Genomic DNA, 19,075 nt, shown 5'->3' on the forward strand with positions numbered 1-19,075 from the left:
TTTCCTTTCCTTTCCTTTCCTTTCCTTTCCTTTCCTTCCTTTCTTTTTTTTCTCGAGACAGGGTTTCTCTGTATAGCCCTGGCTGTCCTGGAGCTCACTCTGTAGACCAGGCTGGCTTCGAACTCAGAAATCCGCCTGTCTCTGCCTCCCAAGTGCTGGGATTAAAGGTGTGCGCCACCACCGCCCAGCCCCTTTTTTTCTTTTTTCTTTCTTTCTTTTTTTTTTTCTTTTTTTTTTTTTTGAGGACTTCACTGTATAGCCTTGGGCTGGCCTCAAACTCATAGAGCTTCACCTTCTGTTTCCTAGGTGCTGGGATTAAAGGTGCAAGTTCAAGGCAAGCAGAATTTCGTAGGCTAATACTCATTCTTTAGGATTTTATTTTTAGGTGCTGTGGACATACATTCCATCATTTCCCTTCCCCTTTGCTTTTTTTCTTTTTTCTTTGATTTTTCTTGTTTTCTTTTATTATTTTAATGTGTGTTTAAAAAAAATCAGAAAGATTAATCACAGCAAAGAATCAGAATCAGACTTTTAGGAAAACTATATAGAGAACTCTGAAATGAAAGCGTGAAGTCTGCGGGTGTCTGCTTCTCTCTCTGGCCTTTGTGGACACCTGAATGAGCGCACAGGATGCACACCATTTCACACAGCCTCTCACACACAGTCAGGCAGGACAGACGGTCCAGTGGTTAAGTACACTTGTGGCTTCCCGTTTCTAGTACTTACCTGCTGGCTCACAGCCATCTATAATTCCAGTTCCTGGGGATCTGATGCCCCCTTCTGACCTCTCTGGGTACCAGGCATGCGTGTGGTGGACAGACATGCAGGCAGGAAAACAGTGAGATGTGGAGTAGACATTTTATGAACAAGTCAGCCATTTCAGAGTGATGGTATACAACAGTATATGTTGTTACGGATATGTGGTATAGTACTTTAACTTGTTCAGGAGCACCTATAAGTAGCAGAACAGGAATTGTGGTTTTTAAAAAATCACTCCCAGGGTTGGGGGATTGCTCAGGTGATAAAGTACTTACTTTGCAAGTGTAAGGACCGGAGTTCGGATCTCCAGCATTCACTGAAATAACTGGGAATGGTGGCATGGGCAGGAACCCTAGGACTGGGGGGCAGAGACAGGGATCTCTCAAGCTCATTTGTCAGCCGGCATAGCCAGATTGATGAATCCCAGGTTCAGTGAGAGACTGTTTTAGTTTCATGTTGCTGTGGCCAAACAGCTGACCTGAATCAGTGTAAAGGAGGAAGGCTTTATGTCTTACAGTTCGAGTGAACCCTTTCATAAGGGTAGAGAAAACATGGCACCTGGTGAAGTCATAACTGCAGAAGCTTAGGTTCACTGGCTATATTGCCTCTACAGTCAAGAATCAGGGAGCAATGAATGTGGTGTGTCAGTTTCTCCTTTTTATTAAGTCCAGGATTCCAGTTCTGGGAGTCATGCTGCCCTATTAACCTACTCTAAATAATCCTTTACAGATATGCCCAGAGATTTATCTCTAATGTGGTTCTACATCACAGAGACCCTCTCTCAAAAAGATGGACAACAATTGAGAAAGACACCTGCTGTCAACACACATGAGTAATTCCATCCCCATATACTAAGTAGCACAGCAGGTGAACACACGCAGGAGAGCAGTTGACAGTCTGGTGGCTCCTAGGCATCCTTCTCACTTGTATTCAGAGCTGATTCATAGTAGATTCTTGCTCACATCATATCATTTAACGTGTTTTTTTCTTTCCATTTTGTTCTAGGCATCTTGTACTGATGGGAAACTTTTCAATCATTTGGAGACTATTTGGCGTTTTAGCCCAGGTCTTCCTGGCTATCCAAGAACTTGTACCTTGGATTTTTCAGTAAGTCTATTGTAAAGTTCTTGTTTATGTGTGTGTGCCATAGCACATGGGTAGAGGTCAAGGGTCTGTTCTGTCTTTCTATCATATGCGTTCTTGGTGCTAAGTGCCACTGAGCCATCTTGCCAGCCCTGGTTTATACATTTTTTGAGGCAGGGTTTTGCTTGTAGCCTGGGCTAGACTGCAGTTTACTGTGTAGCTTGGGCTGGCCTCAACCTATCATCCTTTAATCTCCAAAGTGCTAGGATTATAGCAGATACAGACCACACAGCTAATAATGCCCATTTTGGTTTGAGGGTTATTTTTGGTTTTATTTTTATTTTATTTTTCCAGACAATGTCTCACTATGTAGCTTTGTCTGTCCTAGAACTCACTGTAAACCAGGCTGGCCTTGAACTCAGAGATTCATTTGTCTCTGCCTCCTAAGTATTAGGTAAAGTGTTGTACCACCACACCTAGCTTAATAATACACTTTTAAAACCCAGAAGCTGAAATTTTCTCCTGCATAGAGAGTTTACAATTTAAAAACATCTAAAATTTTTGAGTATTGAATACTGTTTTCTACACCGTTACTTAATGAACATGTCATTTAATTGTTTTTGTGTGTTTTGATTTGTTTGTCTGTTTTTTGTTTTTTGAGACAAGGCCTCATGTAGCCTAGGCTGGCCTCGAATTTAGTATGTAGCTGAGGCTGCCCTTGGACGTCTAAGATCCACCTACGTGCATTACAAGAGTGTTTGGATTACGGGCATGCACCACAATGCCTGGTTGTTTTTACGTGGTGGTAGGGATCAAATAGGGCTACCTGCTAGGTCAGTACTTTATCACCTACATAGTCAGCCCCAAACACTTCTTTCTGCAATACTGTTCACTCCTTCTGCGGCTTCTCCATTTTACAAATCCCTTCTTTATAAAACATATGCCAGGACTGTGGGTGTAGCTCAGTGGGGAGTGTCTGTTTTGGATGCCTAGGCTCTGGGCTTAATCTTTCCTTCTCTCTTTCTTTGTTGTTGTTGTTGTTGTTTCAAGATAGGGTTTCTCTGTGTAGCCCTGGCTGTCCTGGAACTCACTCTGTAGACTAGGCTGGCCTCGAACTCAGAAATCTGCCTGCCTCTGCCTCCCAAGTGCTGGGATTAAAGGAGTGTACCACCACCACCCGGCAAGATGCTTTTCTTTATCAAAGTTGCACCAATGTTTTCATACCATGATTCTAACATATTTTGTTAGTATGGAACTAAAGTAGCTATTACCAATGCAATGCATATAGAGAGCACATGGAATTTTAGGCCCCCTTTCACTGTTAATCTTGGAGCCTAATGCAAGTGCCCCACTTTAGGGGTGTATCTGCAGTGCTAATGTATTTGTAAAGTAGGGGGAATTTGCGTCATCATTGAAAGGACTGGCCATTGTTGCTAAGTCTTACTAAGTTCCCAGTAGTTATTTTTAAAGCAGGAAGTCATAGTCATGTTTTTCTGGATGGCCTAATTAGTGACTCAACGTATATTTTTTATTTTTAACACACTGAGGCAGTATGGATTCACAAGGGGAAAAGCCATTAACTACACAGTGTGTTCTTACATCTTTATGAGTGTTTCAGACCCTCTCATGCTTTGAGCTTTCTGCCAGCAGCAAAAGCTACAGAGATTTTTCTTAACTATAAAATGAAGATAGGTGGTTACATTGAAAAATAAGCAAAACCAAACATATATAATTTCACTATTCAATACTAAAGACATTTAAACTTATTAGAGAAATCTAAAATTAGTATCAGATTAAATCTATACATTTTACATTATATGCAGAAATAATATTGAAGAAAGGAGAACATGTTTTTTAATTTAGAGACTCCTGCCAGGTGTGCTGGCACATGCCTTTAATGCCAACACTGAGTGCAGAGCCAGTCGATCTGTATGAGTTCAGACCCAGCCTGGTCTACATAGCAAGTGAGTTCCAGGCCAGCCAAGATTGCGTAGTAAGACTGTATATCATAAAAATAAATAGATAGATAGACAGTCTAGAGACTCCTAATTGTCTTGCTCATATCACTTTTGCTATTGTAAATGCAAAGCCATTTCTAACTGGTTTCCAAGAGGAAATGAGTTTTCTCTGTACTTGTGATTCAGGTCTTAAATCCTAAGAAATGTTGGTAATTTAGGGTAAATGGAATATTCTTTTTTTCAGCTCTTGAATTCCTTTCATTAAAAAGTTAAGAGCCAGGGCATGCCTGTAATTTCTGCAGTATTGCGGCTGAGGCAGAAGGATCACAAGCTGGAAGCCAACTAAAGCTGTACAGTTAAACCCTGTCTCAGAAAAACAAAACAATATAACACATAAAACCTTGGATTCACTCTAAAAGTTGACATTAATAGGACAATTGGAAATGCAAACAATTTGGATAGTTTATATTATAGCATTATTACCTAGTAACTAATAATTTTCTGATTCTGACATTTGTATGGCTATATGGTTATAAGACAGATAGGAAATTTTGGGGTGATGAGTACATGAAAATCCTTCATATTGTTTCTGCGATTTTTTATTTTATTACATTTTCATTTTTTTACATGTACAAAGGTCAGAGGACAGCTTGAGGGAGTCGATTATGTCCTTCTTACGTGCTGAAACTGAGGTCATTTGGCTTAGCAGCAGCTGTTTTTACCTACTGAGCCCTCTCAGCATTTCAAGAAAGTAATTTAGGTGTGGTGGCACACACTTTGAATCCCAGCACTCAGGAGGCAGAGGCAGAGAGGCAGGTGGATTTCTGTGTTCGAAGTTAGCCTGCTCCACAAAGGGAATTCCAGAGCAGCCAAGGCAACACAGTGAAACCCTATCTCAAACAAACAAACAAACAAAATTATTTAAGAATAAAAAGCTAGAAGGCATGCCTAGTGGTGTAGGCCTGTAATCCCAACTACTGGGGAAGGTAAGGCAAGAAGAAATTCACTGACTTTGAGCCTAGCCTAGACAGCTTAGAGAGACCCTATCTCAAAATAGAAAATTTGAGAGCTTGTCCAGTGTGTGAGAGGTCCTAGTATCAAGTCCTAGAACAAGGGGGAAAAAAAAAAGCCGGGCAGTGGTGGCTTAATCCCAGCTCTTGGGAGGCAGAGACAGGTGGATTTCTGAGTTCGAGGCCAGCCTGGTCTACAGAGTGAGTTCCAGGACAGCCAGGGCTACACAGAGAAACTCTGTCTCGAAAAACCTAAAAAAAAAAAGTTAAAAAAAAATAAAGGTCTAGGACTCAAGAGTGTGGCTCACTGGAAGCTCTAGGTTTGATGTCAGCATTTCGGTCAGTCAGTCCATCAAAGAAAGTTAAAGTATTTTAATATTTAGAGGATATTAAGTTACAATACTACTGTTTAAAGTAAGTGCCTTGAAGTCCAGAACCACAGAGGGTATTATAAAGCTGTAACTCTTTGGTTTGTGGGTGACATGCATGTACATGCACAGGCAATATCAACTTCCTGCTGTCCTTAGACCCAGGGTTTTGTGTGTGTTGGACAGGCACTTTACCACTGAGCTACATCACCAGATGTTCAAACTCTAGCTCAGGCAGGCCTTGAACTTGGATCTCCAAGTAACTGGACTTAGAGGCCTGAGCACCATGCCCAGCTTTGCTCAGCCCTTGTTTAGTTTTACAGCTCAGGCTGGCCTGGAACTCACTGTGTGTACTAGGCTAGTTGTAAATTCCCAGTACTTGTGCCTCAGCCTCCTTGGGTGCCAGGATTATAGGTGTGCCCAGCAAATGTGTAAAACAATTTTTTTTAACACTTTGTTACAGATTTCTTTTGAATTCCGCTCCCTTCTGCACTCTCAGCTCGCTACATTGTTCTTCGATGAAGTCGTGAAACAAATGGTAGCGGCCTTTGAAAGAAGAGCATGTAAACTCTATGGTCCAGAGACAAACATTCCTCGGGAATTAATGCTTCATGAAGTTCACCACACCTAAGAGGAAAATAAGAGCTGCCTCCACCTACTCTTGGCTAGTTTGTTCACTTTCAGGTAGTCCTTTCGCCATCCATTGAGAAGCCAGAAAGCATTTGTTAAACCTGCCTTGATTCTAAGCCTGCTCCATTGAAAATTTGCACATTGAATATGGACCCACTTGTACATAGAATTATTTCTTCAATCAAGTGTAACATGTACATTTCTAGGCTCCTTCTGCCTTTGTAATAATGGATGTCATCACTGTTGCCAGGATACCACATTCCTCATTTGAGTACACAGATGAACAAGTCTTTTAATTCTCACCTTACATGAAAGGTTAGCTGAGATACAATGTGTGTTACATTTACCATATCATGTTTAAGTTATTAGGTTCAGAGTATTTGTAACTTATTGTTATTGGGCATGCCATACGGCTTAGGGTATTTGAGTAATCATATATTTAACATTAAAACTTTGATTTAAAGTACTGCTAATGAAGTCTTAGCACTTTGGGTATTTTAAATTGTTCTTATGGGTAGCAGTAGATAATTCAGTGTTGTTGGGAAGTTGCTTCCCAGATATACTGAGTGGGGTTTTTTTTTTGTGTTGTTGTTTTGTTTTTCATTTTTTGTTTTATTTGGTGAGTGGTCCAGAGCTCTGAGCTACTTTTCTAGACATTTGAAACTTCCCCCAGGTGCTTTGCACTTTCAAATGCTGATTGTGTTGTCAGAATTTTGTCTGCTGCTGTAGGCAACAGATAGGTAGTTAATATGTCTCCAGCACTGCACAGGCCATTTTCTATTTATTGTGCATATTCGCTTTCAATAATATTCTAAACTGATATTTTTTTTAAAAAAAAAAAGACAAATCAGTGTAAGGGCTGAAGTCATGACTTAATAAAGTTAAATTGTTTATTTTTGTATTGTGACTTTGGTTATTTAAATTTTTTTGGGTTTTGTTTGGGTTTTCATGATAAGGTCTCTCTGTGTAATATCCCTGGCTACCCACTCACTCTATAGTCTAGGCTGGCTTTGAACTCATAGAAATCCTCCTGCCTCTGCCTGGGATTAAAAGCATCGCCACCATCACCACCACTGGCTGTTATTTAAATCTTTTCTGTATTGTTTTAATGTGTATTTGTACTGATGGCCTAGTTTGCTTCCCTGTTACTAATGAGCAAAAGTACTTGTGAGGAATGTATTTATTTCAACTTACAGTCCACTGTTTACCACACAGGGAAGCCAGGGCAGGAACTAGAGCCGAGACTGGAGAATGGGCTTCCTGGCTTGTTCCCCACCTCCTGTTTAGGAAGCTTCTCATACACTGCAGACCCACCTGCTCAGGGATGGCAGAGTAGTGTGGCCCTTCTACATCAGTTAGCAGTCGGGACGTCTCACAGACATACCCCTTGGCCAGTCAGATGATGGCAACTGATACTCCCTCATCCCAGGTGACTAGGTTGTGTGTGAAGTTGACAGCTGCAGCAACTGTAACAACAGAAATATAGTACTAAAGAATTTCATGTCTTACAAATACTTTCATGGGTGCAATATTCGTCCTCGATTTGATCCTCAGCACTTGCTCCCAAAGCAAGGGAAACACCTTCCATAGAGACAAAGAAATCTGAACTAAACTCACTCTTTATGCAGTATTCTCTCCATTCCTTTCACTCTACAACCAAATCACCTCTTCATACTTGATGGTCCTTTCAGCTTTAATTGGTGCTTGTGTGAATTTGTTCCATAGTCTCTGCTTAGTCTCCTCCTCTTGGGCACCGGCTGTATAGTTTTGAGGAGCTCATGCTCGGCTGCTCACATGGGCTTTAGTTGTGCTTTTAACAAGTGAAACCGGATCTTCCCACTTGCCAGGTAAGGCACACACGGCCACAGCAAAGTGACCTACATATAATTGTGTCCCTTGCATTTGATTTGGGTTTTGGTATTTGATTTAGTGTTAATGGGGTATCATTAACCCAGGCTGGCCTGGAACTCACTATGTGGCACAGGAGATGCTCTCATTATTGGGACTCTTGGCTAGCTTCCCAAATGCTGAAATTGTAAGTGTGAGTTGTCATACCTCACACTGTTGTCTGTGTGTTTAGGTACATGTATGCATATGGTGGTCCGTAGTTGATACTGAGGGTCTTCCTTGATGGCTCTTCGTGCTATTGTAGCAATCTTTTGCTGGACCTGGAGTGCACTGATTCTGACTAGTCGAGCTATAAGGGATGCCCTGGGATACCTTCTCTGCCTCTCAAGTGCTGGGATTCCAGACATTGCCATCTCTGTCTGACTTTCTACATGGATGCTAGAGATCCAAAATACACTGGTCCTCATGCATGTACAGCCAGCACTTTATCCTTTGAGCCATCACCCCTGCCTTGGGGGGAGCATATTACTGATACTACATCCTTACTCTATTTTGCTAAATAGGCATGTTGTCAAAGCGCCTTCTACCGAGTTATATTTACTTGTGGATTTGTGCCACTTTTCATCAGAGTATCTTCGTTGTGCCATGAGTGGTAGTTAATGCAGAGATTTATAACTTTAGAGTTCTGAGAGTGACTCAAGTGTTCTGTCCTAAATGGGACCTCTACATTACCCCCTAAGGGTTCAGGGGACATTTTGTGAGAAAGAGTGGAAAGACTGAACTAGGAGATAGGAGTGCTGAAGGAACATCTGGACAAGACATGGTCTCTGCACTCAGGAACCTCACAGCTGCACAAGGTGGAGGACATCCACATTCCGTCACAGATTGGGGGGGGGGGGGCAGGTCCTGAGAGCCTGCCCCTTCCTAACAGACTGTTGGCAATTAATGCTTGCTGAGGGAGGGAGAAAGGGAGGGTGTCATTTTTTTTTTCTACTGTGTGCTCATTGGTACATTGCTCATGATCCAATAAAAAAAATAAAAACTCAAGTCATGCTTATACAAGCAACTTTAAACTCTGGGTCAACAAAACAAACAAACAAACAAACACCCAGAACAACTTGTATAGAAGATTTCATGGGAATGAGAAGGGATGTACTTTGAGGTTTCAAAAGCCACATGTAGTGTCCACTGTATACGAAGTCTCCTGCCCTGTTTCCAGATCTGTTATTGTAAGTACATGCGTGAAATTGTTCCAAAAAGAAAAGTATGGCTCAGGATAGAGGAATCTTGGAAAGATGATGTGTTGTGTATACACATCTTGTTCCAGTCTTACTGTATTGCAAAACTCTGGGTCTTTGTTGTTGTTGTTTTGTTTTTTTGTTTTTTCAAGACAGGATTTTTCTGTGTAGCCCTGACTGTCCTGGAACTCACTCTGTAGACCAGGCTGGCCTCAAACTCAGAAATCCACCTGCCTCTGCCTCCCAAGTGCTGGGATTAAAGGCGTGCGCCACCACTGCCTGGCAAAACTGTTCTTAATTGAGTTTTCCTTTTAGGAGTCTGGATAATGCTTTGGAAATGCCCTCGTTATCATGTGTGAGGGCTGCTTGTGTCATAAGCATTCAGTAAATATAAAGTGAATCTAACACAAGTTTTTATATTTTTGTTTTAAGGCAGCTTCTTTATATCCCAGGTTATACCTACATATAACCTGGAACTCACTATGTATTTTAGGATGACCTTTAACTCCTGGTCACCCTGCCGTTGCCTCAGTGCAGGGATTACAGTCCTGAGCCACATCTGGTTTATGCAGCCGAGGGGATCAGGTGCAGGGCTTGCCATTCTGCCAATAAAAGGAATTCTAATGAGCACTTGGAAGTTCTAGACCAATGAGGGCTACATATAAGACACTGACTTAAAAAAGAAAGAGTCTAATCATAAAATTAAGTTGCAAGTCTAAGCCAGGCGTGGTAGCACATGCCTTTAATCTCAGCAGTCAAGCAGACAGAGGCAGGGGGATCTCAATGAGTCTCCAAATAAGTTCCAGGCCAGCTAAGCTGCATAGTGAGACTGGTCTCAAACAATAAAAATGCAAGTCTAATACACCAAATTTTCTCAGATGTTTTAAATATTTTTGAGACAGAATCCTGATTATGAAAGTAGCCAACATTTGTGTGTAAAATGGATATGTTTCTCTTGTGATAAAAATCCCACAACCAAGGCAGTTTACAAATAAAACATTTAATTGGGCTTACAATAACAGATCCAGAAACAGGGCAGGAGACATCAAATGACATGGACACTGCATGTGGCTTTTGAAACCTCAAAGCACATCCCCAGTGGCATGCTGTTTCCAAAAAGACCAGAGCTCCTAATCCTTCCCACAGTTCCACCAACTGGGGACCAAGTATTTAAACATATGAGTCTATAGGGCCATTTTTTTTAAACGTATTTTTTATTTTTTTACAGTCCAATTGTTACCCCCCCTCCCGATCTGCCCTCCCACATTTCCTCATCCCCCCACCTCTATCTCCAATAGGATTTCCCCACCCACACCCACCAGGCCAGGGCTCCCTACTCTCAGGGCCTCAAGTCTCTCAAGGGTTAGGCCTGTCTTCTCTCAGAGGCCAAACCCACAGTCCACTGCTGGTCAGCTGGTGTATGCCACCTAGTTGGTGGCTCAGTGTCTGAAATATCTCAGGGGACTGGGTTAGTTGAGATTACTGGTCTTGAGGCCATCCTTTTATTCATCCCACCAGTTACTATTTCACCTTGTGCTTAGTGCAAGAAAGGTTACCTTTGTAGGGCATTTCCTATTCCTTCCTGTGCATTGCAGATGTCGGAGTTTCCTATTGACTTTGATAAAAGCAATTGGCTCAGTTTGAGAGTAGTCTAGTCTATGATGAAGTCATGACAGTTGAGCACATTGTATCCAATCAGAAAGTTGAGCATAATAAAGCACAAGCTCAACTAAGTAGTTTTCTTTTTATGTAGCCTAGGACCCAAGCCCAGGATGGTTCTGGACTGTCAGGGTAGGTTGTCCTTTGTTAACCTAAACAAGAAAAACCCCCAATGCATGCCGAGAGGTTTGTCTCCTAGTTAGTTGTAAAGCCTATCAAGTTGGGGTTTTTTGTTGTTGTTGTTTTGGTTTTTTTCATTTTTCTCTCCAAAGACAGGATTTATCTGTGTAACCCTGGCTGGCCTCGAACTCAAGAGATCTGGCTGCCACTGCCTCCCGAGTACTCGGATTAAAGGCATGTGCCAGCTACTGGCTTTTTCATGTTAATATTAACTATCACAGTGGGAGGGATCAGATCTTCAACCTTAGTTCCAGGCAAGGCTTCAAGCCCTGGCTGTCCTGTGATTGACTCAAGAGACCAGGTTGGCTTCGAACTTGAGATCTGCCTCCCCAGTGCTAGGATGAAAGGCATATGCTACTACATTGAGCTAAAAATAAGCTTTTTAAATTTAATAATAAATTTAAATAATAAAAATTAAAGCCAGGCAGTGGTGGCGCATGCCTTTAATCCCAGCACTTGAGAGGCAGAGACAGGCAGATTTCTGAGTTCAAGGCCAGCCTGGTCTACAGTGAGTTCCAGGACAGCCAGGGCTACACAGAGAAACCCTGTCTCGAAAAACCAAAAAAAAAAAATAAATAAATAAAAATAAATAAATAAATAAAACTAAAGCTAGGCAATAGTGGCACACATCTTCAATCCCAGTATTTGGGAAAGAGGGACAGGGAGATCTCTAAGTTTGAGGCCAGCATGGACTACAGTCACCAGGATAGCCAGGGATACAGGCAAAGGAAAAAAAAAAAACCCAACCCACCCAAACCAAAAAGACCCTTATGCATTTCCTGTTGCTTCAACATTGACTTTGACCAGAAAGACTGTACCGGCAGCGGTACATTTACTTTAGAGGGTCTTGGACCCACCCACATCTACCTGGGCTCTCTGCCAGTGGAAACACTCCATTGTTTTTGGACAAAGCAGAGTGTTTATCAAGGTTCCTTTCCTCTTGGTTTTTGAAGTAAATATAAGTACATTTCCACAGCTAAACTAACTACAGAACTAGTGTTTGCTCCCCTTTTTCATTTCTGGCTCATTTGTTCTAGTCTGGAAATTTCCATCCTTTAGTCAAATAAACCGTTTGTGGAAAGATATGGCCAACAGATTGCAGACTGATAGACTTTCTGGTTCTCTGCATTCTGGTATCTTTAACTGGTCTTGGTTCTTTCACACCAAGGAATGAACAATCTTCACTGGGTTATTTGTAAAGTGAGGGTTGGGTATTAAACCTCGTATTGCCTATTCATTTGGCTAGCTCTCTGGTAATTCTAGACTGAAAGATTCAAGTACCGATGGCTGGTTATAATGCTAAGTTACCCATGAAGTCTTTTTTTACTATGGCATAAACTTCAAAATGGTTTTGAATTTATATACTTGGGCATGTATACACCAAAGCCAGAGACAATTTTGGGGAGCTTGGGTCCCAAGGATTGAACTCAGGATTTAACCTGGAAGCTTTCATTAACTGGCTAGCTCTCAGTCCCAGGGATTTCCCTATCTCTGCATCTTCAGCACTGGGAATCTAAGATACTCTCTTGCCAGCACAGGAAGCAGCCATCTCCCAGATTCTACACTTTTGAGTTCAAATCACACAGAATAAAGACTACACTCCCCTTTAGGAGTCAGTTATTAATACTCCCCAAATTTTATTTCTCCCATCAAGACCACGGAAAGGCTAACACAACCAGGAACTTTAAACAAAATTTTATTACACAAAGGTTGTCACATAATTGGATACTTCTCTACTTTGTACACAATCATTCCCACCCTCCACAGAAAGGCTGCTTCTGAACTTCCCATGTGGTGACACAGCGCTACAGTCCTGATGCTAACAGAACAGTAGAAATGCCTCAGTGATTTAAGTTGAAAGCAGGACACTGGTATATGGCTCTTGCACCCAGCATCAGGAATGTACAAATGTCTTTATTCAAAAATACAAAATAAATTATCTGTAGGCATGGACAATGACAGCAGTAAACCATTATGTATTGTCAAAGGAAACCAGTAACTGATGGTTACAGTGATCAGCCAGCCTTCTCTTCAGTCATTTTCTTCAGGTGACTTCTCTGAAGTTATCGGTGAGGAACCTGCCTTGAGCTTCCTGTCACAGTTCATTGATAAGGGCAAAGCACTACTCTAGGTTAGAACATGCCACCTCCCATACCCCCTCCCATTCCACCCATTGCACCCATTGCAGGGTCCTTCTCTTCTTTAGGAATTTCTGTCACTACAGCTTCAGCTGTAGTTAGCAAGGAGGCCACCCCAGCAGCATCCAGTAAAGCAGTTCTTACAACCTAGAAAACAATTTTAGTAAAATAATTTAAAATTAATGAAAACCATGCACTAGAGAACAAGCCATCTAGGGTTTACGAAATGCTGATTTACCTTTGTTGGATCAATGATTCCCTTTTCCACCATGTTCACAAAATCTCCAATCATGGCATCATAACCAACTTCTGAGGAACTTTGCAGAATTTTCTCAACTATTAAAGATCCTTCAACACCTGCATTCTTAGCAATCGTCATTGCAGGAATTTTAAGTGCTCTTTTAATAATTTCTATACCTACAAAGCAAACACATTTTTACAAATTCACTTTTGTTTTCCCTTTTTGGGGAGCCAGAGATGGCTCAGTGATTAAGAACACTGGCTTCTTTTTCAGAGAACCTGGTTAAATCTTAGCACCAATGTAAGCCCAGTTCCAGGCTATCTAATGCTCCTTTCTGGCCCTGAGAATACTGCAAATACATAGCACATAAAACATGCAGGCAAAAATGCACCCTCTCATGCCGGGCGGTGGTGGCAGACGCCTTTAATCCCAGTACTTGGGAGGCAGAGACAGGCGGATTTCTGAGTTCGAGGCCAGCCTGGTCTACAGGGTGAATTCCAGGACAGCTAGGGCTATACAGAGAAACCCTGTCTCAAAAAACAAAAACAAATAAAAAAAACATACACACACACCCCCCACACACAAAAATTATAAAGAAAACAAGGTGAGATGGTTTTTCCAATTCTACCATAGATAAAATAATTACCCCTGTAAAATGTGGCACATTGCTAATACCTCTCTGGTATCAACAATACTTTTCAACAACAAGAATCGGGCCACAAACTCATTTAAAAGATCTTTACCTATTTTCTGATCTTCATTAGCAGGTTTTAATGAATCCAAGGCTGGGATGCACCGAAGCAGAGCGCAGCCCCCTCCTAGGACAATGCCTTCCTCAACAGCTGCTCTTGTAGCATTGAGAGCATCTGTAACTCTGTCTTTCTTCTCATTCACTTCAACATCACTTGTCCCTCCAACCTAAAGATTAAAAAATTCCAGTTAGCATGACCTTTCCCATTCAATGTCCATCTGAAGCCACCTAGATGGCAGACCTGAGCTGGGTACAGTGTCACAAAGTCATGACCCCAGCACTCAAAAGGCTAAAGCAGGTGGGTTAAGCCAACTGAGGCCAGCCTGGGCTATGGCAGAGTTCAGAACAAAACAACAAAAGGAAGCAATTCTAGAATAGATTATAATGTATCCAAATAACAAAATCCTTAACTTCCCATAATACAAGCTGTACTGTGGTCTGAGAAAAGGATGCTAGCCAAGCAGCAATGTGCACACCTTTGATCCAAGCACTTGGGAGGCAGAGGCAGACAGATTTTTTTCAGTTCAAGGCTAGCCTAGTCTAATAAAGTTCTAGGACTGAAAACTCTGTTTACAGAGTGAGTTCCAGGACAGTCGGGGGTACACAGAGAAAAAGGGGGGAAAATAAATAAAGAGCAAGGCTGGGAAATTGGGCAGTGGTATAGACTGCACAACACAGCACACAAACGGTTTCAGTCTCATGCATAATACAAGTAGGGAATAGATGCCTATTTTTGAGTCAGAGGGCCTTGGGATACAACCCAAGTGGATCAAAGGGCTTGCTTGGTGTGCAAGCCAATGGCCTGAGTATTCCTGGAATCACATTGGAAAAGTAGATGACCAACTGCTGATAGTTGCTCCTGACTGCTACATGGAAAATTTGGTCATATGAACACACAAAAAACAGTGAAAACAAAAATCAGAACAAACAAACTAACAAACAAAAAAACTAAAGATTTTGGAAAAGAAGGTATTTATTTTGTTACTATTGGCAAATACTACAGAACCAATCTCACTAGACTCAGAGCCTAAAATGCTAACCTGCAACTCAGTCTTACCTTCAACACAGCTACTCCATCTGAAAGTTTAGCAAGTCGCTCGTTCAGCTTTTCCTTTTCATATTCACTAGTTGTGATGTCTAGCTGTTCAGTGATTTCTTGAATCCGTTTTTCAATATGAGCTTTGTCACCTTTCCCTTTCAGAAGCATGGCATCATCTTTGGTGACAATGACCTCTCCAACTTTTCCTAAATCATGAGCTTGAACATCTTCAAGATTTAGATTCAACCCCTCTTCTCCAAACACCTATAAAAGCAGTGTGCTATTAGTGGCTTCCATTATACCAGGCTTATTACTGTATGTCACAGATATTTTGTGAGGAGAAACAGCTATTCAGGGCTAGCAAGATGTCTTAGCAGTCAAGAGCACTGGAGGGCTCTTCTGCTCTTCCAGGTGTCCTGAGTTCAAGTCTCAGCGTCCATATGTCAGTTTACAACTGTCTATAACTGTAGTCCTATGGAACTGGATGGATGCTTCTGGTATGCATATACCACAGAAAACATGCAGACAAAATACCTATAAACATAAAGCTTAAAAATCCAGAAAAAGAAATGCTATGTTTCTTTGCGATGTCAAGGCCGCCAGGCAGTGGTGGCGCATGCCTTTAATCCCAGCACTTGGGAGGCAGAGGCAGGCGGATTTCTAAGTTCGAGGCTAGCCTGGTCTACAGAGTGAGTTCCAGGACAGCCAGGGCTACACAGAGAAACCCTGTCTCGAAACCCCCCCCCAAAAAAGAGAGATGTCAAGGCCACTGGTATACCAGAACAAAGTCTAAATAAAATCACACAACCATGTCCATTCTCTTTCCAAATATCCAACAGAAAGAAACAGGCCCATCTATTTGTTTAGTATACATTTTATGTGCTATCTGGAAGCGTAAACATCACTGAGCAAAGTAGTATGATAAGGTTTACTTACCGCACCACCAGTAGCAATAGCCATATCTTTAAGCTGGTTCTTCCTATTGTCCCCAAACCCTGGAGCTTTGACTGCTACAACCTGAAGACCAACTTTTAGCCTGTAAAGGACATTTAACTGTTTAAGATGTAAACTGAAGGGAGAGTTAGGAGAAATCTAGTTTAGTTCCTGGTAAGTTCTAGTACTAGCCTGATCCTACTCTTTTCCCACAACTTCTGGTCTTAAAAAAGGTGAGATGGGGACCTGTACTCATCTGAATTTGTTCCAAGCTGATCCCCTTCTTAAAGAAATGCTGCTCTTACATTGCAGACACAGCTGGGCGTCAGTGCTAACCACACCAGTGTTAAAAGACATGTGTAGCTCTCTCTGGGAAGCTGTGAGAGGCAGAGGCTCAAGGACTATGTGCATCTGAGACCAGCTTAAGATGGACTTACAGTGCACAGGGCACTACGTCATATACTGCAGCTCACACAAGCAAAACATGGAATCTCAAAGACAAAGCAACAGAAATCACCTTCTATCTAAAAATATATAGACAACTTAATCCGTTTATCTATTACCTGTTCAAAACCAGTGTGCTTAGAGCTTCTCCGTCAACATCTTCAGCGATTATGACCAAAGGCTTCCGGTGAGCATTAGCAATTTCAAGAGCAGGTACAATGGACTGAACACTAGAAATTTTCTTTTCACTCAACAAAACATAGGCATCTTGGAATTCACATTTTTGACCTGTAAATACAGTGAGCAGTAAAACCAAATTCTAATAGTACCACGAAAACTACCAATTTACTTCCACAGTGAGACCAGTAACTCATGTTCTTCCCTTGAAATTTAATGGATAATTAATCAATGGTTGAAACATCACAATTTTTACTTATTGTACCACCCACACCCACTGCCTACAGCTGACAGTAAGTTTACAGCTTAAAGTATACTGTGAAGATGTCACCTTAGGAATGGCTCTTACCTTTTGATGTGTTAATAAAATACGGGGAAATATATCCTCTATCAAACTTCATGCCTTCAATAATTTCTAGTTCATCATTCAGAGTTTTTCCATCCTATAAAGTCAAAATATTAGAGGAATAGATTTCAGTGAAGAAACAAAACTTGGTCAGCTAAACCTAAAGATGGCTCAGGAGTTAAGAATATTTGTTCTTTTTATAAAAAAAAAAAAAGATAATACTTATTTTATGTACTCTGCATGTACACCTGTATGCCAGAAGAGGGCACCGTATCCCACTATAGATGGTTGTAAACCATCATGTGATTGCTGGGTATTGAACTCAGGACCCCTGAAGACCACTGAGCCACCCAGCTTCCCAGCCCCAACATGGTGGTTCTCAATTCAGTTCCAGGGATTCTGCAGTTTCTTCTGGACTCCAAGGCACCAGGTACACACATGGTGCACATACATACATATGTGCAGACAAAAACTCATATATAGAAAATAAAAGTCTTTTTTTTTAAAAGAAAATAAAATTCTTTTAAAAGAAATACAAACCTAATTTTGACTATCTACATAGTGAAACCCTATCTTAAAAACATGAGCAAAGCCAACATAAGGGACTCAGCATGGAAATGCTGCAGAGTACCTGTAACTACACTCCCACAAAAATCTCAAAAGACGCCAAACTAAAGCTGAGCACAGTAGCACATGCCTTTAGAGCCCATTAACAAAGAGATGACAGAAGGATGTCATCCCTCTAAGGTTGAAGCCTAGAGTTCCAGGCCAGGCAGGATTAGAGTGAGGTTGCAGCCTATTTACAGTTAGCAGAGAGCTAATTACTGAAGTTAGATGAATTCACTGTAGGAGGCAAAGCTCCTGATTCACAGACTAATGGTGAGAGAAAGGAATGAATTGTGCTGGGACAAACAAGATATTCAAGTTTTTTATTTGGAAAACAGGTGACAGATACCCCATTGAAGGTCTCATCAAAACATATCAAATCCCATACTTGCCTTCACTGTGATGACACCCTTTCTTCCAACCTTTTTCATTGCATCAGAAATGATGTTCCCAATATCTTTGTCTCCATTTGCAGAAATTGTAGCAACCTGAAATGACCAAGTTACTCTAAAATTAAATGGTAAGATTAATATTTTCAACTTTCTTCCCCTTTGACACTCTAAATTGGTATTTTACAGTTAATAGTTTTAATGAAGTCCTGGTTAAATGGTGCTACGCCCTCAGTCCTTCCACTATCTGGCTGGGAAGATGGCTCAGTGGTTAAGGTGACTTACTGTTCAGGTCAGTACCCAGTGCCCACACAATGGCTGGCAACTGTCTCTAACACCACCTTCTATGGGTTCATGTGTGCATATGGTGCACACACATATAAAAAGCACTTGTTTACTGTGCATCAAGGACTAGATTTGAACCCATATAGCGCAGGATACATTGATAACACTTAAAAATATCTCTGCAAATCTTATTTACAGCCATGTAGAACTTAAAAAAAAAATGACCTATTAAGAGCCAAATTAGTAGGCCTGGCAGTGATGGGACAAGCCATCTGAAGGCAGAAGCAGGGGAATTTGAGTTCAAGGGCAGCCTGGTCTATAAGGTTGAATTCCAGGATAGCCAAGGCTACAATGAGAAACCCTGTCTTGGAAAACCAAAAAAGATCCAAATTAGTCAGTTAATTCTTTTCAAACATGAAATAAAATCCTTACCTGAGCAATCTCTTCAGGGGTTGTCACAGGTTTAGACTGTTTCTTAAGTTCAGCAATTACAGCATCGACAGCCAACATCACACCTAGTTCAAGAATGGATGTTACTACCATGCTTATCATGGTCCCCAAGCTAAGTATAAACTTACAGATTCCTTCTAACATTTACATGCAACCTCTCAGGCCAGAACTCTCCTAACTGCACCAAACAATACAGTATGCACTCAATCATTTACAATTTCATAATTAAGCTGAAAACCAACATTTTGAAATCTTGACCTAAATGTTGAGTGGTAGCTCATACCAAAAACTTGAGACCTGGATTACACAGGGCACCATGCCAACCAGGGAAGGCTAAGGAAACCTACTTATTCTTAACAAAAACAAAACAAGAAAAGATAGTTTCAAAATTCTCACTACTTATGGGCTGCAGAGATGGCTCAAAGTTAAGAGTAGAGTGTCTTGGGCCAGGTGTGGTAGTGCCTGCCTTTAATCCCAACACTCAGAAGGCAGAAGCAGGCCGATCTCTGAGTTTGAAGCTAACTAGCCTGGTCTACAAAGTTA

General features: G+C 41.3%; 2 protein-coding genes across 6 annotated transcripts in view; one reads left to right on the top strand and one right to left on the bottom strand.

Moving 5' to 3' along the window:
• The window catches only part of Coq10b (coenzyme Q10B), an 18,946-nt gene extending 12,231 nt beyond the window's left edge, over window positions 1-6,715 (top strand). For all 4 annotated transcript variants that reach the window (XM_028765790.1, XM_028765789.1, XM_028765792.1 and 1 more), the window contains 2 exons: window positions 1,765-1,866; window positions 5,642-6,715. In XM_028765790.1, the coding sequence (XP_028621623.1) occupies window positions 1,765-1,866; window positions 5,642-5,809 (270 nt within the window). In that variant the 3' untranslated portion in view covers window positions 5,810-6,715. The remainder of the gene's footprint in view (window positions 1-1,764; window positions 1,867-5,641) is intronic.
• Window positions 6,716-12,412: 5,697 nt separating this feature from the next.
• Hspd1 (heat shock protein family D (Hsp60) member 1) overlaps window positions 12,413-19,075 on the bottom strand; it is a 10,508-nt gene continuing 3,845 nt past the window's right edge. For both annotated transcript variants that reach the window (XM_028765841.1, XM_028765840.1), the window contains exons 4-12: window positions 18,515-18,597; window positions 17,801-17,896; window positions 16,806-16,899; window positions 16,399-16,567; window positions 15,839-15,938; window positions 14,921-15,166; window positions 13,856-14,030; window positions 13,110-13,288; window positions 12,413-13,018 (exon numbers count right to left, since the gene is read on the bottom strand). In XM_028765841.1, the coding sequence (XP_028621674.1) occupies window positions 12,866-13,018; window positions 13,110-13,288; window positions 13,856-14,030; window positions 14,921-15,166; window positions 15,839-15,938; window positions 16,399-16,567; window positions 16,806-16,899; window positions 17,801-17,896; window positions 18,515-18,597 (1,295 nt within the window). In that variant the 3' untranslated portion in view covers window positions 12,413-12,865. The remainder of the gene's footprint in view (window positions 13,019-13,109; window positions 13,289-13,855; window positions 14,031-14,920; window positions 15,167-15,838; window positions 15,939-16,398; window positions 16,568-16,805; window positions 16,900-17,800; window positions 17,897-18,514; window positions 18,598-19,075) is intronic.

This window comes from Grammomys surdaster, unplaced genomic scaffold, assembly GCF_004785775.1.
Source record: "Grammomys surdaster isolate TR1022 unplaced genomic scaffold, NIH_TR_1.0 165, whole genome shotgun sequence".
Classification (NCBI taxonomy): Eukaryota; Metazoa; Chordata; class Mammalia; order Rodentia; family Muridae; genus Grammomys; species Grammomys surdaster.